Source organism: Bos grunniens, chromosome 1, assembly GCF_055505025.1.
Source record: "Bos grunniens cultivar Pamir isolate PY7600 chromosome 1, Bosgru_T2T1.0, whole genome shotgun sequence".
Taxonomy (NCBI): Eukaryota; Metazoa; Chordata; class Mammalia; order Artiodactyla; family Bovidae; genus Bos; species Bos grunniens.
Genome location: NC_141165.1, coordinates 38,044,080 through 38,068,232, shown reverse-complemented (window position 1 = coordinate 38,068,232; position 24,153 = coordinate 38,044,080). Strand labels below are relative to the sequence as shown.

Here is a 24,153-nt window from a genome sequence, read left to right as displayed (position 1 = left end):
TCCAGTCCTGGACTTCCATTTACTAGTTTTTTTTTTTTTTTTAATTGCAAATTCAGTTTCACTACAAATGATCAATCTATTCAGATTGTCTGTTTCTCTTTGATTCAGTCTTGGCAAGTTATATGATTTTAGAAATAAGTATGTTTCTTTTAGGTTGTTATAATATTCTCTTATAATTTTTTTGTGTCTTTGTGGTATCATTTGTTATTTCTCCTCTTTCATTACTTATTTAAAATTTTTTTAATTAAAAAAATTAAACTTTTTGCTTTATATTGGAGTATAGTTGATTAACAATGTTGTGTTAGTTTCAGTAGTACAACAGAGTGATCCATTAATACATATATATGTATATGTTCTTTTTCAAATTCTTTTCCCAGTTAGGTTGTTGAAGAATATTGAGCACAGTTCCCTGTGCTTTTCAGTTTCTAGTCAGTTTTCAATGAGAATTATTTAACATGTAGATTTATTTTTGATATGTTCATGGGGGGAGATGAGTTCCATGTCCTACTCTGCCCATCTTGATTCATCTCCTCTATTACTACTTTCTGATTCACACTGGCTGTTGGAATTTTCATCGTGTCATGGTCATCCTCTCAGCCTATGGCTGGATCACCTTATTTTTAAGTGTTTTCTGTGTAAACACTCCTTTATACCTGTTCTGCATCTTGAAGCAAAGGTGAAGAAGTGAATATCCTTTTCCTGAACTGTTACAGCTCTCAGCTTTCACTGTCCTGTATAGTATCCACTGTGAAGTGATTTTCAATGATACTGCTAGAACTGTCCTCAAGACTCATGGCTATGATCTTACTGCATTTATTCTTCTGGTCTCTGGATACAGTTGAGATAAATTACACTTCTGCTTTCATTATTCCAGGTATATTCTTCATCTAAATTTATTGCCAAATCTAAACTGTATAACTTAAAAGGAAATCGCTCAGAATGTAATTTCTCCAGAATGTTTTCTCAAAAGAACATCATTCCATTAAGTTGTAAGAAGATAAAATTTGACATTAAAAATTAATTTAGGAATTTCCTTCCCCCTTCCATTTAGTAAATGCTGTCTAAATTCTTGGCTACAACAAGGACTAGAGCATTGAACTAATTACTGTGGCAGTTAGCAATCATAGCCTGTTTATTTGCTAGACTCAATATAAGCTCATCCAAAATCAAATTACAATAAATGTAAAAACTAGTATTATGCTGTATAAGGTCAATTAGTGTTTTCCATTAATGAGCCCAACTTTCAAGGACAATATTGAAATTCTAACTTAAGACCTAGTAAGTATGTTTAAAGCAAAGCAAAATAATACACATGTTGATTTTGTGTAGACTTGGGCAATATTTTGGAAGGTACCCACATGATTCATATTTTGTGATGCTATTTTCTTGGAAGGAGGCAACATAGTTTAACAAATAAGAACACAGATTTTGGAGTCAAACTGTCTGGGTTCAGATTTCAGCTCTGGCATTTGCTAGTCATGTTACCTTGGATCAAATATACAAAATCTCTTAGCCTGTTTTGTCTCATTGGATGATAATAGAACTGATAAGACTGGTTGTTGTGAGGATTACAAATATAATGCAGATAAGCAGAGAACTATGTCTTATATTAAGAATTTGATAAACGGTGGCTATAATGATTTTGCTGAAGATTGGATTTTAGTGGATTATTTTGACAGGAAGCTCGTTCCCAACCAGCTTGAGAAAAAAGGGGAAGTCTGGAGGCTAGTGTTGGCTCCTGGCACAGAAAGCCAGTTCTTGAATGATATCGTAAAGGCTTGGTTCCTCTCCAATTCTTGGTCCATTCTTTCATTATTTTGGTCTCATACGTTGCCTTTGTTCTTATGTTCCCTGTGAAAACATCAGAAAATTTCTGCCTTGCCTTTTTAGTGACCAGATGCTACATCTGCTTCTCACATCTACTTAATAAGTTCTGTATGAGGAGAAGTATCAATAATTTCAGATATGCAGATGACACCACCCTTACGGCAAAAAGTGAAGAAGAACTAAAGAGCCTCTTGATGAAAGTGAAAGAGGAGAGTGAAAAAGTTGGCTTAAAACTCAACATTCAGAAAACTAAGATCGTGGCATCCGGTCCCATCACTTCATGGCAAATAGATGGGGAAACAATGAAAACAATCAATTCAGTTCAGTTCAGTTGCTCAGTTGTGTCAGGACTCTTTGTGACTCCGTGACTGCAGCTCATCCGGCCTCCTATCCATCACCAGCTCCTGGAGTTTACTCAAACTCATGTCCACTGAGTGGGTGATGCCATCCAGCTCCTTTCTTCCAAGGAGCAAGTGTCTTTTAATTTCGTGGTTTCAGTCACCATCTGCAGTGATTTTGGAGAAAAGAAAAGCTATGGAAGAAAAGCTATGACCAACCTAGACAGCATATTAAAAAGCAGTGACATTACTTTGCCAACGAAGGTCCATCTAGTCAAGGCTATGGTTTTTCCAGTGGTCATGTATGGATGTGAGAGTTGGACTATAAAGAAAGCTCAGCACCAAAGAACTGATGCTTTGAACTGTGGTGTTGGAGAAGACTCTTGAGAGTCCCTTGGACTGCAAGGAGATCCAACCAGTCCATCCTAAAGGCAATCAGTCCTGAATATTCACTGGACTGATGCTGAAGCTGAAACTCCAATACTTTGGCCACCTGATATGAAGAACTGACTCATTTGAAAAGACCCTGATGTTGGGAATGGTTGAAGGCAGGACGAGAAGGGGACAATAGAGAACGTGATGGTTGGATGGCATCACCAAGTCAATGGATATGAGTTTGAGGAAGCTCTGGGAATTGGTGATGGACAGGGAAGCCTGGCATGCTGTAGTCCATGGGGTCACAAAGAGTAGGACAAGACTGAGCGACTGAACTGAACGGAACTGAACTGGGGTGTTCAGCCAGGATTCCTATTTCTTCTATTGTTCAGTTTTTCAAAAAAGCTTTGTAAGACATGAAAAGAATCAAGAAATAGGCCCAGGGGCATATATGGCTCATCATCATTTTGATATTTGAAGCAAAACAATCATAACAGCAAACTGGCTTTTAATAGTTTCAAAATTAACATCGTTTATTTATCAAATTTAACTCTTGGGCACATAGATAAATATTTTCCTATCATGCTGTTTGAAGGGCAAATCTCAGGGTGCTTAAAACCTTAGAGAGTTATTATGCAAAATTTCTTTATATGAATGACTTAGAATTAAATATTAATAAAGCTAAATTCTCTCATTCTAAGGTTTTTTTTTTTTTTTTTTTTGGTGGTGGTGGGGGAAAGGCAGTAATCTAATTCTGCCTCTTTATCATAGTGAAAATTCAGTTATCTTATTCCTCAAGTAAGGTGGGTGGGCTTGTTGAATGAAGGCCTTTTCTGTTTTATATGGACAGGGTAGGACGCAGTGTTCACAAGGTCTGTGAGATCTGGAGAACATCCAGTTGATGGAGAGAAGGCAGGATCCAGGTAGCATATACACCATATATTTGAGCAGGAGTTTTAGGGTGCTCATTTCCTCTCTTTACTTATATTTAATGGTTTGCTTAATACTTATGATTTCTTGGGCAAGAGAAGAGTGTTTTACCAGTGTGATATCTCAGGGGAAGATCTCCGTTTATAATAATTTACACTAGTAGGTACTGTAGTACCCTTAGTCCCAGCTAAATTTGAGTCCTCTATCAGCACACCTCTTCCCCTCTAACACACTACTGGGTGCCCTGGTCCTCACTCTTTCATAAGGACAGTTGTGAAAAAAGGACAATCCACATGGTCCCTTATTAAAAATAGAGATCAAGATATTTGGGGCCTAGATTGATATCTTCTTGCTGGATGGCCAGTGGGTGATGTATTGACCATAACAGCAAGGAGATTCGTATTGGTGAAGTAGGAAGGAACACATGCAGATCTCAGCTCCAGAATATTATATTCTGTCCTAATTAGAGACATGAATCCTGGTTCTAAGTATAAGGTGGGCAGAGATAGAGCTGGGCATATAGCACAGATAGAATCAGGGACTCAGGTATCTCTAGAACTTTCTTGCTCTGTTAACTTCACTCTCAGTAGAGACTAGATTTATCCAAGGTGGCAACATGGTTGCTATTAGATCCCAAGTTTACATCACACAACTCCTCTCTCAGTAACTTTCAACCCCAGTTGGACCAACTCTTCATCAGTGTCTGTTTAAAAAGTCCTTAGAGAAAAGGCTGTGAATAGTTCATTTCAAGCCTTATTGATGAACTATGGCCTGGGGATAGATTTAGGTAGGAAAATGGACATGTTCTTGGGTGAGTTGGGAAATTCCTATGGTAAGGGGAGAGGGACATTGTACAGATAGTTCCACAGTGTCCTCTACAGAAATCCATCAACAAGAGTGGCTGCAGTTATGGATGTCATATTTTAACTGATTTAGTCACATTGTTAAATTTGGAGAGTCTGGCTCTTTGATCGTCAGCTTCAATATTCCACCTCTTGCATTTCCCTTTACATTTATTTTCAGTCTTATCAATACCAACAGTGGATAAGTCAGAGGACTTTTTCCTTCCCCAAATGCAGCCTGCAATATATAAAATTTGTTGAATTTTGCCACATACCATTTTCTGCTGTTTATCACTTGCTTCCCTTCCTGATATTTAGATTCTTTCTTCCTCTGCTTGGTCTGGATCTAGTGGATCCACTGTGGTTCTAGCGACTTAAGCATCTGTATGCAGCTCTCCTGGAGGTGTGCACCCTGACTTTTGAGGCAGTTTGTGGCAGCATCCAGGCCTCCGCCGCTTCTCAATTTTTTCATATCTCATCTGCTCTTGATTTATTTTCTTCACTGCTCTCAGGGAAATCATCCTCTACGCCAGTGTTCAAAATCCCCTGGGACTCCATTTCTTCACTCATTTCACTTCACTTTTGTGACCTGTCTGGATCTATTTTCTCTTCTTTGGAGCCTTTCCGTGGATTGGCAGCAAGCTACTTCTCACTTGGCTTCCTTTCATACTCCCTGTAACAGCTGGTTGAAATGTTTACTGTGCATTTTAAGCTGTATGTTACATAATTCTAGTCCCCTAGCATAGAATAGGTAACCATACAACATTTATTGAATCCATGAATTAATCAATTATTGGCTGAAAAAATGAATTTATCATGGGGGAAACTAGGATTGAAATGTAAATAGAAATATACAAATACATATATTGCACTTGAGCACTATATTAGTGCTCAATAATAATAATAATGAGAGCTAGGTGTTTCATTGAGCACCTAGATCCTCATAGTGAATATTCCTTTCTTATTAATTTACAAAATATCCCAGAAATAATGAATCCACCTAACCTCTAAATATGTTAATAAATAATAAACCATGGCATACCATCTTAAGATTTAGGTAAGCCGTTTCAACTTCAATATTAAATTGGTCTCACTGAAAAAGCAAGATTAATCATGAAGTTATCAATATCTATTTCACAAAATGGGGTGGGGAAAATCACTGTATAATTTGATGAAATAAAAGTGAAAACAAGGCCTGAAACTTACTTATACCAGTTAATCAATACATGAGATAGAGGGTATCTGATTACAATTATTAATATGTACCAGAAATCTTATCACCTATGATTTATAAAATGCTCTAGCAAGTTTGAAGTACTGGTAATCATTTGGCTTAAATGACTATTGAATAAAAAATGAGCTGTTACACAGTGGACATGGAGGGAGCTCAAATAGGGTAAGTTTATGCTATAATTTGGAGAAGGCAATGGCACCCCACTCCAGTACTCTTGCCTGGAAAATCCCACAGATGGAGGAGCCTGGTAGGCTGCAGTCCATGGGGTCGTGAAGAGTCAGATACAACTGAGCGACTTCACTTTCACTTTTCACTTTCATGCATTGGAGAAGGAAATGGCAACCCACTCCCGTGTTTTTGCCTGGAAAATCCCAGGGACGGCGGAGCCTGGTGGGCTGCTGTCTATGGGGTCGCACAGAGTCGGACACGACTGAAGCGACTACGCAGCAGCAGCATGCTATAATTTGAGACCAGTTAGAATTTATTTTTTAGAAGTGATTCTTTGTGAAAATAGTAAAGGATGTTTGGAGGTAGTGGCTGGTATTATATACCTGTGAAATTTAAAAAATCATATAAAAGGAAAACGAGGCACATGTAACCACAGTTATTCACTAAATAACTGTATCCTTGGGAATGTGAACATAATATGATGCTTCATGAATCCTGCCCAACACCCAAGGCCTCTGTCTAAATGCTCCCCCCACCACACCTCCCATCAGCTCCTTTATTTATCACACTAGTCTTTGGCCACTGTTGATGGAGTCAGATGAGTACCTGCTCTGTGCGGATTCTCCAGAATGACAATGACCTCTAGGATGAGGCAGCTGCCAAGGGCAGAAGAAATATTACAGCACTTTCTTCAATGCAGGTGCATCCCTGCTTTTGCACATGGCACTTGAATCTTTCCAGTAAAATTTCCTTTTCTGCTGAAATCTATTAAACATTCCTTGCTGCTGAGGCTATGGTGAAATATGGTAGCACTGAAAACAGTTACGTTTTCTGGAAAATATTTGGCAAAAGGTATGTTAAGAATATTAAAAATGTTCATATCTGTATAATCATTTATCACACTTCTAGGAGTGTATCAGAAAGGATTTATCAGATTCATATACTTGAATGTTTATGTACAGTATAGTTTATGATACTGAAAAATCAGAAAAATTAAATGCTCAAAAATTTGAATACTAAAAAAAAAAAAATTTGAATACTAGCAAACTGATGTGTCTATATTTTGTAATGATATACAGTTACTTATTTATTCTTACATTTGTTTGGCAGTACCCAGTCTTAGTAGTGGCACGGAGGATCTTTAGTTACGGCTTGTGGGATCTAGTTCCCTGACCAAGGGTCACACCTGGGTCCCCTATACTGGGAGCATGGAGTCTTAGCCACTGGACCACCAGGGAAGTCCCCTACAATAAAGACTCAATAGCTGTTTTTCTAAAACAAGTGTTAAATTGTTTTAGAAAAAAAATTTAATGGTGTAGCAAACTACTATGCTACGTCATTAAATGGAAAATTTGCATACAAAATACATTATGATTTCAGTATCGTGATTTAAATATGTATGTGTATATAATGAATACAAGAATAGCATAACAAGGTACCCGAGTGTTAAAATGGTAATTTTTGAGCAGGAGAACTAAATATGGCTTTTTTTTTTTTTACTGCTTTCTTATATAGTCTATATTTCTTACAATTATTAAGAATTGTAATTCTTAATTACAATTGTAATTCTTACAATTACAATGTATGTGAATAGAAAAACCTTACTAAAATTTTGTGTAAAATAATGTCTTATTTTAGTGTTATAAGGAACGAGTTTTTTTTTGTTGTTGCATGACAAACTTTGGAAAACTCAAAATGGTATATTTATTCCATGTTGTGCAGTAGAAGAAAGTGTGTTCTTTGTATTTTCAATAGCAGCATATTAAATCTAAAACCAACAGTATTAAACTATCAGCTGTATCAAGATTTAAATGGAAATACATTTGAACTTATTCACAGTTGTCCTGTTTTAAAAATAAACCAACATTTATTTTAAGTAATGAAGATTAAATACATTGCAATAACATTATTTAATGTGAATATAACTTTGCCAAATTTTAATAAGATAGCAGTTTAGAGAGACACATGCACAGGTTGAATATATACTTTTTAAAACAGTAAGGAATATTTTATGATATATAATCTTTCACCACAAAATATATATACTTCTCAGATCTGAAATAAAAGTAACATGACTACCTGGGACTGGAATAACACCTTTACAAGTAATATAATTTTTATACATGACTACAGAAACATCATTATACAAAAAGGCCACTCAGCTGGCATATTTCGGCAGTGTGAATCTATAAGACACGAGTTGGGTTTCATAACAGCTTCTGGAACCTGACAACTACTGCTTAGCGAGTCTTTGTATGAAATGCGCGGTAGCAGGTACAAGTGGGCCGCAGTTGCTAATAGCTAAATAGGCACGAAAGCTTTGCTGCCCTTTGGAAATTGGGCATGGCAGTCTTAAGCTCTTCCCTCCTGTTGCTCCTCTTGAGGTTTAATATATTCTAAGTACCTCATGGGAAATAGATGGGGAAACATGGAAACAGTGTCAGACTTTATTTTTTTGGGCTCCAAAATCACTGCAGATGGTGACTGCAGCCATGAAATTAAAAGATGCTTACTCCTTGGAAGGAAAGTTATAACCAGCCTAGATAGAATATTCAAAAGCAGAGACATTACTTTGCCAACAAAGGTCCATCTAGTCAAGGCTATGGTTTTTCCTGTGGTCATGTATGGATGTGAGAGTTGGACTGTGAAGAAAGCTGAGTGCCAAAGAATTGATGCTTTTGAACTGTGGTGTTGGAGAAGACTTGAGCATCCCTTGGACTGCAAGGAGATCCAACCAGTCCATCCTAAAGGAGATCAGTCCTGGGTGTTCATTGGAAGGACTGATGCTGAAGCTGAAACTCCAATACTTTGGCCACCTCATGCGAAGAGTTGACTCATTGGAAAAGACCCTGATGCTGAGAGGGATTGGGGGCAGGAGGAGAAGGGGACGACAGAGGATGAGATGGCTGGGTGGCATCACCGACTCAAAGCACATGAGTTTGGGTAAACTCCGGGAGTTGGTGATGGACAGGAAGCCTGGCATGCTGCGATTCATGGGGTCGCAAAGAGTTGGACACGACTGAGTGACTGAACTGAACTGAAGTACTTTCATGTGGAAATCAAAAATAACAGAACAAGAGCAGACTAGGGAGAGGACATTTTTCCTAGTAAAATTTTCCAAATCAACACTTTCATCCAGTTTCTGACATCAGTTCTTTGAGTGGGCATCATCTACCTAATGCAAAACATGGAGAATGTGGCTTTGCTTTGTTGAGTTGCAAAGGGAAAGAGCTTTTGTTCAGAGCTGTAGACAAGTCAGTTCAGTCCACATAATCTATTTTCTCCTTTAATTCTGAAATGCAGCCCATGCTCATTTGGTAGTGAGGTGTTGTACAAGAATGTTTTTCTTCTCCTTCTTTAAGGTGACTTCACAGACAGGTTTCAAGTGTGTTACTCAACCTCAATGCATGGGGCAGGCTTCTTGGTAGAGGAGTTTCCATTTTCTGAGGGGCGGTAGGAGAGTGTGCTCATTTTTGTCGACAGGTTTGAGTGGGATTTGGCCTTTGGGGGAATGTATTTCAGAAGCTGTAGAAAATATTTTTTAAATTTTTTTCCTAGAAAGCCATAAAAGAGAGGATTCAGGCAATTGTTAAAATAAGCCAAGCAAATAGTGATGGGCATGGCAGTGTCAACAATATCTTCAATTTTACAGTCACGGATGAGGCCCAACTGAATTAACACATCCATAAAAGTGAATATCTGGTGGGGAACCCAGGAAAAGAAAAAGAAAAGCACGATTGCCAAAATTATCTTGAAAATATCATCTTTTCTTGGTTTGTTCTTCTGAATTTCATAAGCCTTCTTGAGGGTCTTCCAAATAAGAGTGTAGCTTGTAAGAATGATCAGAAAAGGAAACAAGAATCCCAATATATTCTTGGTGAGGCCCAGCCCTACCGGGAGGGTAGAATTTTGGGATTCGTAATGGAAAGCGCAAACGGTGATATTGGTATTCTCGATGAAAAATACATTGCGGTGGATTATAGTTGGCAAACTGGCCAAACCTGCCAGCAGCCAAATAATGATGCAGGTGACTTTGGCCACAAGCATTGTGCGCCGGAGGCGGGACTTCATTGGGTGAACAATAGCCAGGTAGCGGTCAATGCTTAGACATGTGAGTAGAAACACGCTGGCATAGAGGTTGAAACTGACACTGGCTGAAGCGATCTTACATAGGTAATTGCCGAAGGGCCAGCGGTATTCCATAGCAGTGTAGACAGCCCACAGTGGCAAAGTCAGTAAAAAGCATAAGTCAGCCAGAGCTAAATTCAAAAGAAAAACACTGGCCACAGTCTTCAGTTTCATGTAAAAGTAAATGACAATCACCACCAAGCTGTTTCCAAATATCCCCACCACAAAGATAATACTGTATAAAGTAGGGATCATGATAAATATGTAATTGTGCCTTCCAGCTTTGGGACAATCATCTTGGATTCTTTTAATACCATCTTCAGCGGAAGAGTTGAGGATCATTTTGATCTCTTGGGTTAGTCAGTCTCAGACACTATGCCAAATGCACCTAGAAAAAATAAAAATGAAAAAGATGAAAAAAAATGAAATTTCTAGTTGTAAACAAATAGTTTTATTTCTTATTCATAAATACAGTACCTCAACTTTAGTTTTAGGAAAAAAAAATCAGATCATATTTTCTGGAGAAAAGCTGTAAGCAGAGAAAAATCTAAGATTGCACATTTAAATTAAGTTTCAGAACACATTGCTTTTCTATGGAATGATAAATATCCCCCAGATTAGTGGAAGTGGGCTCCTAGGTGAATATTCACATAGGTCCTTTGCCTTTTTTTTCTAAGAGTAAATCCTAGATTAAAAAACATAATATAAATCTCAGAAAATACTAGTGAATTAAATTAGTTATTCAGAAAGACTTGAGCTTTTCCTTAGGTAAGCAAGGCTAATTGTCTTAAACCTCAGAAATGTGACATAGCTGTACCTTATTCTTTGAACCATTTCTTTCATCTCACAATCTTAGGTATAAAAATTATTAGCATCCTCTCTTAAGTGGTTGGAATTGCTGCCTCTAGGTTACTGAGGAATTGATTTAGGAGGGGATAAAAGGGAAGGCTGAAGGCTTTGGGGAACAGCATTCTTTGTATGGTTTTCCAGGTCATTACATGCAGTCACCACTTATTCTTTTTTTTTTTTTAATATAAATTTATTTAATTGGAGGCTAATTACTTTACAATATTGTATTGGTTTTGCTATACATCAACATGAATCCACCATGGGTGTACATGTGTTCCCCATCCTGAACCCCCCCTTCCACCTCCCTCCCCATACCATCCCTCTGGGTTATCCCAGTGCACCAGCCCCGAGCATCCTGTATCATTCTTTAACTTCCAACTCCATGTAGCAAAAGGGCCTGAATCTCCTAACTTTTGTCCCCACAAGCAATTTCTGGAGTTTAATCTCAATTAACCATTTGTTTAATAAAGGATGTAAAATGAATGGATTAGGTCAAGATTACCAATAAAATGTGTTTTATTGGGGTTCAAGGCAGCAGCAGAAGTTCTTTAGGATTTTAGGAAGAATCAGATGCTCTGAAATGAGCTCCATAAAGACCTCTGCAAATATTTGCTCCAATATTTTATGTAATCAACAATCAAGCTTTTCATTGATGTGATTTAGAGAAGCATCATAGTCTGCCCTAGACAAGAGTCTATCTAAAAACCCTTGGAGGGAAGCTGAAGGTGCTGTGATGGTCACATGGCAGGATGGGGCACAGCCATGCTCTGAGGTGAAAGGCAGCCCTAGGCATCGGCTAGGCTGGCCAGGCAGGGGAGGGATGTTGGGAAGGACCCCATTGCTCCACCAGGAGTGGGTCCCTAGATGAGCATGGGTCCCTAGATTTGCTTCCTCTTGTAGCAAAGTGTCCGGGGTAAGAAGAGGAACAGGAATAGGACACTTCTAGTCTGCCCAGGAGAGCTGCACGTAGAGTCTGGGAGAGCTGGCTGAACACATGCACCTAAGGTAGTAGTGAGGTGGTGCTGTGAGAGGATGAGTCTCAGTTAGCCAGATTATAAAACATAACACTGGCAAAAAGAGGTTCTTAAGTGGCCTCTTTGCCTCCCCCAAGGGGGGCAGTTATTCTCCCTACCTGAGGTTTTTGGCTCTACACCCTCTTTATCTTCTCCTTTTGTAGTCAGAGCTGTATGAACTAAATCCCTTTCTTACCTTTTCATTCACAGGGGTCTCAGCATCCACCAACAAGCAAATGTCACATGCTCTGTGGGGCCTTCCTAACTTGCCTGAGCAATTGGCTGTTCCATTTGCTTGTGCTCTTTTGGCACTTTGGATGTAGGTTTTGACCTATATATTGTAATGGCATGTTGACTTATCTGTCTTCTCCACTAGTTTGTCAGTGATTTGAGGATAAGGCCTGTTTGGAATCATCTTGTTCACTAGTGTAAACCCTCATACCTTCCAGAAGGCAGATGATAAATGTCTGATGAATAAGAAAACAAGTGGACACATGAATGGGTGAATATTATATAACTTAAAGTTGTAAGTGGAGAGTATTGAGACTAATTTCTAGGGGGCTAATGAAATTAATTTACATTCTGCTCCCAAAGAATCTGATAGAAAATGCTCAGTGTCAACCTGAGCCTCACCTTTGATAATAAGCTAAAACCTAAACCCAACACAATTTAAATTGACAAAATAAACCCTTGGCACTTTTAGAAATCTGTAGTTTACAAAACAAAAGAAGATGAAAATAAGGAATAATTTAACAGAAACTAGGGCTAGGTTATGAGGGAGGTTTGATGTATTTCTTTTTCACCCAGAAGGATTTCTCTATACTTTCCTGATTTTTTAGTTTTTAAAAAAGTCATAGTTACTAAAAATATGCCAATTTAGAAGTATATATTCATTTAGGTAAACAAGTATTCTCTATTAAAAAGTAAATGCTTTATAAATGGCTAGCAGTCATTTACACCTTAATGTGGATTAATTATTTGTTCTTCTTCTAATATCTAGTTGAGATAAGTTGGATTTTGCCTAGGAAAAATTGAAAATGTCAAGGTTTTAGAATCTCAAAGATTAAAAGTGTCCTGGGTTGAACTCCATAACTCTGTAACTGAAAATAGGGAGAGTTAAAGATTTGTTTCAATCTGAGCATAAGGGCACTAAAAGGAAGGAATAAATTTGGGTGCCCTGAGTTGGGTGCCCAAGAGCAGGGAGGAAATTATCTTTCTTCTCTTCATCTTACTTTGAGGGCACACAACTCTGGTTGGTTCCATTAATTTTTGTCTAGATGGGGTAGAATTTTATTGAGTAGGCCTGAACTGTAACCATCATTTATAAAAGAATTCCTGTGGAAAATTTTGTATTTGAAAGGACCAATTTATAAACACAGATTTGTAGTCCAATTCTTTCACATTGTGAGGTCAGCCTTTTCATAAGTTTCCATCGATCCATATTGACTAATATAAAAGGTTGCTCTGAACAACTAGAGCAACATCCCTGGAAATTTGAGTGAGGTATCTATTGTTTTAATGAGTATATTACTTGAGAAACTCTGAGCATAGCCCTGAATATACTAATTGGAAGAACATTTTATATAAATGTTTATGTAAGTAATGACCAAGACTTCCTACCTAGTAAGGAGAGAAGGAGAGGAACTTCAGTGATGAAAACATCAGGAACAAGCACCAGGAAGCAGAAATGCAAAGAGTGCATTCATCAGGCAGTTATCCATTCATCCCATATTCACTCAACACCTATTATGTGTTGGGGTAAGGAATGCAAAGTGAATAAAATTACAGTCCTTCTGCTCCTCCTGATCATTTGAGTCTAGCTGGGGGATTAGGAGTCTTAAAGCCAGAATTGTCTCTAATGTGTTGAATCCTTATACCATTCCATAGGCATGTGAAATATTCTGTATTTATTACTGACCCTGCCTAGTGGTGAGGATTTCCGAGAATGATCAGGGACGCGTCCTAGAGATGGTACGTAGGCTTTGGAGGATGTATGGAAATCAGAGTGGTTAGCACTTAGAGGCAAGCATCTGGCCAGCTAAGGTAGACTAGAGATTTTGTCATCGCTTGAACTTCTCCTTCTTTATGAATGCCTGCAGCTGCATCTATGGGAAACTGCTCCTGTAAATTTATAGATACTGCAAGACCTTCTGGGTATGGATGGTGTACGAATGTGTACTGGATGGAAGGGTGACACAGGCCATATGGGTGTGCAAAGAATATTGTTCTCTTAGTCTGCACTATCGTCACTCGTAGGCTTCCCCATGGAACTCCTATGATTGGAGTCGCCTTCGATTGATAATGAATAAATGGAAAAGACGAGGCTGCTTCTCTTTGAAGCTTGAAAGGATGCTATTTTGGTGAGCAGCTGAAGGAGGAAAAGATGTGATCTCCAAACTTTTGAGTCCCAGAAAGCAGCTTTTTTTTTTTTTGTTTGTTTTGTTCTGCTGCTTCTCCCAGTAGGGTTACAGGATATTGAGTGAAAACAATATCGCTTTATTGTGACAGAGTGATATTGGGGCCACCTCTCTCTATTTCTGGGTCTTGCTGTAGCTTTTACTCAGGCTCTGTGGTTTACACGAACTCCACAACATCATTTCCTCTTGGGGGAAAGAAGATGGAATTCAGAGTCAAAATGCTTATAAATGAATCTTCCTTTACCACTTACAGATAAGTGTAGCTCTGAATACGTCATCACATTTCTCTGAATGTAAGTCTCAGTTTCCTCATCTATAAGAAATGGGAGCAATGCCTCTTATTGCACTAAATTGTTGTTGTAATTAAATGAGATAACTTAAAAGTACTGAGTCTATCTCTGAGTCTTACTCTCAAGCAGTAAGTATTTAATAAGTGTGTTTTATGTGGATCTTACTATTATTATTTTGAATGCAAAGAAAGGGCTGGTTCAGCCATGAGACAAAAAAGCATGAGAAATTAAAAAAAAAAAAAGTTTATCACCGGTAAGCTCTTTTTCCTGCCATTAAAAGGTTAAAACACCAAGCTGTTGTTCTTTCAAAGTATGAGTAAAAAATAATCTTAAGCAGCTGAATACATTTTCCATGAGTCAGGTGGGAACTCTCAGTCTGCTGCAAACACAAGGTTGGCTCATGGTGGCCACACCACATTTATCTACTGGTTGTTTAGTAGGAATTACCTTGCAGTCTTTGACAGCTTCCCTGGTTCTTAAAAACAAACCTAAGAAAGATTTTTTTATCTTTTTTTTAAATTCTAAGAATATTTCCCCAAGACTTTCGTTTAGAATATTTTTTGACTTTTCAAGAACAGTTTTGTATTTTTTTCTTAATTTTTATTGGAATATAGTTCCTTCACAATATTTTGTTAGTTTCTACTGTAAAGCAAAGTGAATCAGCTTTACATATACATGTATCCTCTCTTTTATGGATTTTCTTCCCATTTAGGTCACCACAGAGCACTGAGTTCCCTATATGGTAGGTTCTCATTAGTTATCTATTTTCTACATAGTATCAATAATGTATATATGTCAATGCCAGTCTCCCAATTCTTCCCACCTCACCCTTCCCCTTGGTATCCATACATCTGTTCTTTATGTCTGTGTCTCTACTTCTGCTTTGCAAATAAGGCCATCATACCATTTTTCTAGATTCCACATACATGACTTAATATATGGTATTCACTTTTCTCTTTCTGACTTACTTCACTCTGTATGACAGTCTCTGCTGCTGCTGCTGCTAAGTCATGTCAGTCGTGTCCGACTCTGTGCGACCCCATAGACTGCAGCCCACCAGGCTGCTCTGTCCCTGGGATTCTCTAGGCAAGAACACTGGTCCACCACATTTCTAAAAATTGATTAGAATATTAATACCTCCTTAAGCTTTTATTCAAGCCCAAACCAATCTAATTAATTTGTCCATTAGAAGCTCCTTTATAAATGAGTTTGCAATCTGAAGAAAAAAAATACTCTGAAGTTTCCTATGATAATAAAGACAGAACTAAAAGACCAAGTAATTATATTTTGGGATAATCTATCAAAGTATCTTTCTTAAATATCAGAAAGAGTAGGTCAGTGTCTGTAAGTTTCTTGTCATGATGGAGAGCTCAATAAACCATCCTGTTCAAAAGGCATTCTCTTTATTGATCCTATCTTATAATTCAGACATTAGAAAGCAACTGATTTTGCTCCTGTGTGTTTCTCCCCCAGTAATGAGAGAGGCATTCTACAGGGAACAACTCTTAAGTCAGTATCTGTTTGTGAATTAATTGAATCATAGAAGCTGGCACTAAAATTTTTAGAGTTTCTACTTGTTCCTTTTTCAAATCCACTTGTTCTTATATCTTAACCTTCTGTTCTTATTTTATGGGGTCTATTTCTATCCTTACCTCCTTAAACATTTTGAACATCTGTATGTTAAGAGCCCCTATTCAATTGCTTTACTGTTTGTAGTTCTTCAGATGTAAATTCTATTTGTTTCATCTACAGACATGAAGGCATTTGCCTTCATTTTAGGTTTTGTAGTCTTTGACTGTGAGTCCATCTCTAGTGAAAATTAGCTTCTGTAGGAGGTCTGAGTGTCTGGATGGTGGTGGTGGGTGAAATTTCTGCTTGGACATACAACTCTCAGGTGATCTGGAAAAGTTCTTAGAGCTGGTTCTCAGCCTGGTTTTCTACCCCTTACTTTGCAGTTATTGCATAATAGGCCCTCTGTGCTGTGGTTAGTCACTCAGTCATGTCGTGTCTGACTCTGCAACATCACAGTCTGCAGCCCATCAGGATCCTCTGTCCGTGGGGATTCTCCAGGCAAGAATACTGGAGTGGGCTGCCATTCCTTCCTCCAGGGGATCTCCCCAACCCAGGGATCGAATCCAGGTCTCTTCTTTACCATCTGAGTCACCCCAAAGTACTGGAGTGGGTAGCCTATCCCTTCTCCAGGGAATCTTTCTGACCCAGGAACCTGGGGTTTCCTGCACTGCACACAGGTTCTTTACCAACTCAGCTACCAGGGAAGCCATTAGGCCCTCTACCCATTCTCAAATTTTTACTGGTCTACAGAAGTTATTTTAGTCTTAGATCATAATGGGCAGTAGTTTTCCAGTTCCTGGCTTTAACCAGGAAATCCAGTTTCAGTTGCCTTCAGTACATGAGTCTAATGGTCTTTACTTCCATTCTGGTAAAGTCATTAGAACTTTATCTCAACTGTGTATCTGGTGTTGGTTTGTCCCTGGCCCATGTGGTCTTAATTCTTCTTAGGTGCTCTAACGTGATATTTAATGTAGAGAAAAAAGGTTAATATCCATGATTGCTTAATCCATTGTCCTCATCTTGACTGGAAGTTGCTCTACACATTATTTGGTGATAATAGTTAAGTTGCTTGGATCCAATAAGCTTTAGACTATAGTCTTGTCCTTCTTCTTGCTCCACCCTCTCCATTGTGCCCTTTGATGAAGCATCCAAGTCTTTCTGGATGACAGTCTCATTTATGCTGGGAATCCTTGAAGCCATGTAGAAGAAAGCATGGCAGAAAGTCTATATTATAAGGCACGTGACCTACTCTCAAGTCAGATACACAGGAGAATGCCATGCTTTTGTTTGATAATCCCAGCCTGACTCCTTCTCTGTTACTTTCCCTGGAGATGATTTCATTTGCCTCTGCAATTCCCAGATGAATCTTTCTCTTAATACAAAAATATGTAGTAAAAGTATTAATGCCATATTAATTAAATACTTAAGATTCAATCTTCTGAAACTTAATGCATACAAGTGTGGTATGTCTAAGTGGTTAAGTAGTGGTTTCTGACCCTCTTACTAAATCAATATCATCCACCATGGCCTCCCTCAGAGGAAATGAAAGCAGTGCAAACTACTTTCTTATTTCTGTTCATACCAAGTGTAAACAACTCTGGTGACAGTGGTTAAATGTTCTGTCATTCTCAACCAGTCCTACCCTTTGCTTTGTCCAAAATAGTGCAAGAAGCTAAAGAACTCAGCTATGAAAGGAAATTCAGAAATTCTTTCCAAGTTAGGGTATAAATTTCAAGGAAAGTATAATGTTAATACTAAATTTTTGCTTCTTGGAAATTATTCAATACTTTAATATCTAATAATGTAACACTTGCTTTATTGACTATGCCAAAGCCTTTGACTGTGTGGATCACAATAAACTGTGGAAAATTCTGAAAGAGATGGGAATACCAGACCACCTGACCTGCCTCTTGAGAAATCTGTATGCAGGTCAGGAAGCAACAGTTAGAACTGGATATGGAACAACAGACTGCTTCCAAATAGGATAAGGAGTACGTCAAGGCTGTATATTGTCACCCTGCGTATTTAACTTATACGCAGAGTACATCATGAGAAACACTGGGCTGGAAGAAGCACAAGCTGGAATCAAGATTGCCAGGAGAAATATCAATAACCTCAGATATGCAGATGACACCACCCTTATGGCAGAAAGTGAAGAGGAACTAAAAAGCCTTTTGATGAAAGTGAAAGAAGAGAGTGAAAAAGTTGGCTTAAAGCTCAGCATTCAGAAAACGAAGATCATGGAATCCAGTCCCATCACTTCATGGGAAATAGATGGAGAAACAGTGGAAACAGTGTCAGACTTTATTTTCTGGGGCTCCAAAATCACTGCAGATGGTGACTGCAGCCATGAAATTAAAAGACACTTACTTCTTGGAAGGAAAGTTATGACCAACCTAGATAGCATATTGAAAAGCAGAGACATTATTTTGCCAACAAAGGTCCATCTAGTCAAGGCTGTGGTTTTTCCAGTGGTCATGTATGGATGTGAGAGATGCACTGTGAAGAAGGCTGAGCACGGAAGAATTGATGCTTTTGAAGTGTGGTGTTGGAGAAGACTCTTGAGAGTCCCTTGGACTGCAAGGACATCCAACCAGTCCATTCTGAAGGAGATCAGCCCTGGGATTTCTTTGGAAGGACTGATGCTAAAGCTGAAACTCCAGTACTTTGGCCATCTGATGCGAAGAGTTGACTCATTGGAAAAGACTCTGATGCTGGGAGGGATTGGGGGCAGGAGGAGAAGGGGACAACAGAGGATGAGATGGCTGGATGGCATCACTGACTCGATGGACGTGAGTCTGGGTGAACTCCGGGAGTTGGTGATGGACAGGGAGGCCTGGCGTGCTGCGATTCATGGGGTCGTAAAGAGTCGGACATGACTGAGTGACTGAACTGAACTGAACTGAATCTACAATTAAATTTCTCTCCACTTGAGAAGCTCCTGTTTATCAGGAGCTTAAATAAGTTGGTTGTGATGAATACCCCAATTCCCCAAACAACTCTCTTCATTCCTATGGTATTTCCTCCCACTCTTGTCTGTCCTAAACTCTTGGGTATTTCTGTTGTATGAGTTGTTGTTGTTGTTGTTGTTCTTTAATTTCAAAAAGAAAATATAAGGATGAAAGATATGTGATTAAGTCTAATCAGGTGCTTAAAAATCTTCCTTTAACATGTTGGTGTTAATGAAAAATATTCTTCTTATGTTAAATATAGAAGGTCATGGAAGATTTTCTAGTGAATATAGAAAGAGACTCCAGAAACTAGAAGAAAAGGAAAATGACATCTAATTTGGAAAAAATCTTGTACATAAATGAACCCCTGTCCTTTAATACTCCCAAATTCCTCACACTTGTGGACTCACAGAATTTCACCCAGGGAATCATAATCACATAATCATAATCACATTTCAGAAGATCAGTATCTCAGGAGGCAACATCATTTTAATGCTATGGGTTTTGGAGACTGTTTACAGGCCTCTTTTTCAACAGATGAATTCCATTAAAAAGAATACATTTGAATCAGTTCTAATGAGGTGGATGAAACTGGAGCCTATTATACAGAGTGAAGTAAGCCAGAAGGAAAAACATAAATACAGTATACTAACGCATATATATGGAATTTAGAAAGATGGTAACAATAACCCGGTGTACGAGACAGCAAAAGAGACACTGATGTATAGAAACAGTCTTATGGACTCTGTGGGAGAGGGAGAGGGTGGGAAGATTTGGGAGAGTGGCATTGAAACATGTAAAATATCATGTAGGAAACGAGTTGCCAGTCCAGGTTCGATGCACGATGCTGGATGCTTGGGGCTGGTGCACTGGGACGGCCCAGAGGGATGGTATAGGGAGGGAGGAGGGAGGAGGGTTCGGGATGGAGAACACATATATACCTGTGGCGGATTCATTTTGATATTTGGCAAAACTAATACATTTATGTAAAGTTTAAAAATAAAATTAGAAAAAGAAAGAAAAACAAAAAGAAACATGAAAAAATAAAATAAAATAAAATAAAAAAAAAAAAGAAAGAGGCAGTTCCTAGGTGGGCATCTCAGTCAGCAACAGCTGCTTTATCCAACTTTGTGAACAAAACCCCAGATTTCATATGGGAAGCCATTCCACATTTGCATCTTTGAGACTTTAAATCAGGAGCAGAAACTGTTTACTTCATTTCAAATTCCACTTTAAGGGGTATGAGGAAAGTTATTGGGAAGGAAAGGATGCACTAATTAATTTATACCCCTAAGAAATGATGATAATATTATAGAATTTCCATGTATTATGAGTTTTATGCCAGAGATTATTGGCCACATGACAATTCATTGCAGATTAAAGTTTTTAATGTTATATAAATCACATAGCCATAAATTTTAATGAAGCTAGGAGGATTAAATATTCAGTATATTGTACATGTTCCCCCAAAGTGCCCAATTTCCTGATTGCAGCAGGAATATTCTTTGAATGACAGTCTACAATTCGGTCCTGCACAATGTGTAAGGAGGCCTGGGTTCTAAGTTTGGCTTTTCAGATCATTGGCTAGGTGACCCTGAATGAGTCACTTAGCTTCTCCAGACCTCCCTATTGTCATGCTTCAAAAAACCTTTTGAAACACTGAAATTTCATAATCTTTCTTCTGATAGGTATGCATCTTTTGAAGACAAAGGCAATAATGGCTTGACAAGTAGAAATTACCTGATAAATCATAAAATTAGCCAACTATTTATCTGTTGATATAGGTATTATTAGTGTCATAATGGTTTAATAACAGTGTATAACTAAATCTAAGAACTCTTTTTTTTATTAAAAATGAAATGAAAAGAATTTTGCCTTTTATTGAAGATAAATAAGCTGTACTTAAGATCACTAAGTAGAGTTAAGCTGACTCACTGGAAAAGACCCTGATGTTGGGAAAGATTGAGGACAGGAGGAGAAGGGGGTGACAGAGGATGAGATGGTTGGATGGCATCACTGACTCAATGGACATCAGTTTGAGCAAACTCTAGGAGATAGTGAAGGACAAGGAAGCCTGGCGTATTTCAGTCTTGAATTTGCAAACAGCTGGACATGACAGAGTGACTAAATAACATAAGTTCATTATGTTATAGTGATAGTAGGTTTTTCTTCCGATTTTTTTTTTTTTTTAGATTAATTATCTATCCAAAGAAATGTTTCCTCAGCAGAGCATTTGGATATCTGGTTGTGACTCTAGGTTGATGAAGTCAAGATTATAGGTTTGGACATGATCTAGACAGAGGATGAGATGGTTGGAAAGCATCACTGATTCAATGGACATAAACTTGGGCAAACACTGGAGATGGTGAGGGACAGGAAGGCCTGGCATACTCCAGTCCATGGGGTCTCAAAGAGTCAGACACGACTTAGTGACTGAACAACAACAACATGATCTTGACTAGCTATTTTTACTCCATTTATGATCAAAGACTGTGAACCTCTCATGCACCCCTGTGTTATTCACTGGCAGTTCCAGTTGCCAGGGGAAAGACAGATTGGTTCGTGGTTGCAAGACAAAATTAAAAGCATACTTTGCTGTTAGGGAGTCAAGATAACATCAATATGAAAAAAGTGGCACCATGTGTTATTATTAAAATAAGTTATTTGAAACGAACCTACTCTCAAATTCTTTGTGAGAAAAATACAACTTTTTAAAGTTTAGCAAATGCTTACAGTAGTTCGGGCCTTCCCTGGTGGCTCGGACAGTAAAGAATATGTCTGCAGTGCAGGAGACCTGAGTTTGATCCTTGGGTTGGTAGGATCCCCTAGAGAAGAGAATGGTAGCCCACTCCAATATTCTTGCCTGGAGAATTCCATGGACAGAGGACTCTGGCAGGCTACCATCCATGGGGCTGCAAAGAGTCGGACATGACTAACGGACTAACACTTTCTCTTTCTTACAGTGGTTCAGTTGCCTAGGTAACACATAGAGGTGAGGTCAGAGTATTATAAAGGAACCTCACAGTAATATAGTATGTAGTATAATACTTCAAAGTATTATATTAGTTAATGCTTTCAAGAGTTAAATGGACTTTTGTGCTAAGAAAATGAGCTGAAGAATTGATGCTTTTGAACTGTGGTGTTGGAGAAGAGTTTTGAGAGTCCCTTGGACTGCAAGGAGATCAAACCAGTCAATCCTAAAGGAAATCAGTCCTGAGTATTCATTGGAAGGACTGATGCTGAGCTGAAGCTCCAATACTTTGGCCACCTGATGCGAAGAGCTGACTCATTAGAAAAGACCCTGATCTTAGTAGAGATTGAAGGGAGGAAGAGAAAGGGATGACAGAAGGTGAGATGGTTGGATGGCATCACCAACTCAATGGACATAAGTTTGAGCAAACTCTGGGAGATGGTGAAGGACAGGGAAGCCTGACATGCTGCAATCCATTGGGTCACAAAGAGTTAGACATGACTGAGTGACTGAACAAGAACAAAGGGTAATGTTCATTAGATTTTTATTTTATCACAGTTTTTTTTTTTTTTCAAATACAGTTTAGTTTGCTACTTTTAATTTACTTTTTTACATTAAAACGTCATAGAGATGGAAAGATAGCAGAGTGGTTTGGCAGAGAAAGGACTGGACTAGGATATAGTTCAAGGGCTTGTTTTGCCCCTAAAATCAGTGAACTAAGCATGAGTCACTCAGTTGTGTCTGACTCTGCAATTCCATTGACTGTAGCCCACCAGGATCCACTGTCCATGGGATTTTTTTAGGCAAGAATACTGGAGTATGTAGCCATTCCCTTCTCTAGCGGATTTCCTTGACCTAGGCATTGAACCCTTGGCTCTTGCACTGCAGGCAGATTCTTTACTGTGTGAACCACTACATAAGTCATTTAGTTTCTTACTTTATTGTCTCTTAAATATTACAAAATATTTTGTGTAAGAATACCAGCACCAGTTCTCACTTCTGTTTCATAGGTTGTTAAAGTTAAAAAGTTAGGTCTTTGGAAGATATGAAGGTATTTTGAAAACATAACCTTTCTATAATGCAAGGATAAGTGAAATGAATTTAATGAAAGAAAACTGAGAACTTCAAGAGATTAATGGATTTTTTTTCATTCAGAAGTTCAACAGAAATATTTTCCATTATTATAATCTAATGCTTTTGCTTCAGTGATTATAACATGGTGCTTGATTAATGCTGAAAGAAAGGTAATATGACATTGCATAGCATCTGTGTTTATGTTGTAGCAGCAAATGTCTGGGTAAAGAGTGAGGCCCTCAGGCTCAGTCTGACCAACAGATGTATTTTCTTTGGCTCCCCCCAAAGGGTTTATAACTTTTGGGATTTGAATGTTCTATGGTTCACTAATCCCCATCATTCTCTAGTTTCTGATTCTTTCTGCCAGTGCTGTACAAAAGAAAAAGGTTAGCTACATATGCAATTAAAACTTTTCTAGTAGCCACATTAAAAATAATAATATTTAACCCAATATATCCAAAATATTGTCATTTCAACATGTAATCAACCTAAAAATTATTGAGATATTTTACTTTATTTTTCACCAAGTTTTCAAAATCCAGTATAGTTCCCCCCCGCACCCCCAGCATATTCTAGTTCAAATGTGGCTAGCCCACACTTCAAGTCTCAGTGACCACTTGGGCCTGGCCACCGAACTGGGCAGCACAGCACAGGTGCTTCTCTCACATAAGTTACTTACCTAACCCTTCTAGCAATGGTTCTGAAAATGTGGTCCCTGGAACAGCAGCAGCACCATCACCTGGGAATTTCTTTGGAATGCAAATCTTAGGCCCCATCGCAGATCTACTGAATCAGAAACTCTGTGGGTGGTGTCCAATAAGCTATTTTAACAAGCCCTCTAGGCAATTCTGGCATACACTTTTAAAAACCCTTAGAAAACTGGAAATAGAACTGCCATATGACCCAACAATCCCACTGCTGGGCATACACACCGAGCAATCCAGAATTGAAAGAGACACATGTGTACCCCAATGTTCATCGCAGCACTGTTTACAATAGCTAGGGCATGGAAGCAACCTAGATGTCCACTGGCAGATGAATGGATAAGAAAACTGTGGTACATATACACAATGGAGTATGACTCAGCTACTAAAAAGAATGCATTTGAATCACTTCTAATGAGGTGGAGAAAAACACCAATACAGTATAATAACACATATATATGGAATTTAGA

General features: G+C 38.4%; 1 protein-coding gene across 5 annotated transcripts in view; it reads right to left on the bottom strand.

Moving 5' to 3' along the window:
• Window positions 1-7,556: 7,556 nt before the first annotated feature.
• Window positions 7,557-24,153, bottom strand: part of AGTR1 (angiotensin II receptor type 1) — a 54,892-nt gene continuing 38,295 nt past the window's right edge. For 4 of the 5 annotated variants that reach the window (XM_086317113.1, XM_086317141.1, XM_086317123.1 and 1 more), the window contains one exon: window positions 7,557-10,230. In XM_086317113.1, coding sequence (XP_086173239.1) covers window positions 9,105-10,184 — 1,080 coding nt within the window. In that variant the 5' untranslated portion in view covers window positions 10,185-10,230 and the 3' untranslated portion in view covers window positions 7,557-9,104. Of the gene's footprint in view, window positions 10,231-13,324; window positions 13,448-24,153 lie in introns of those variants that run through there. The other variant, XM_086317133.1, reaches the window with a different exon arrangement.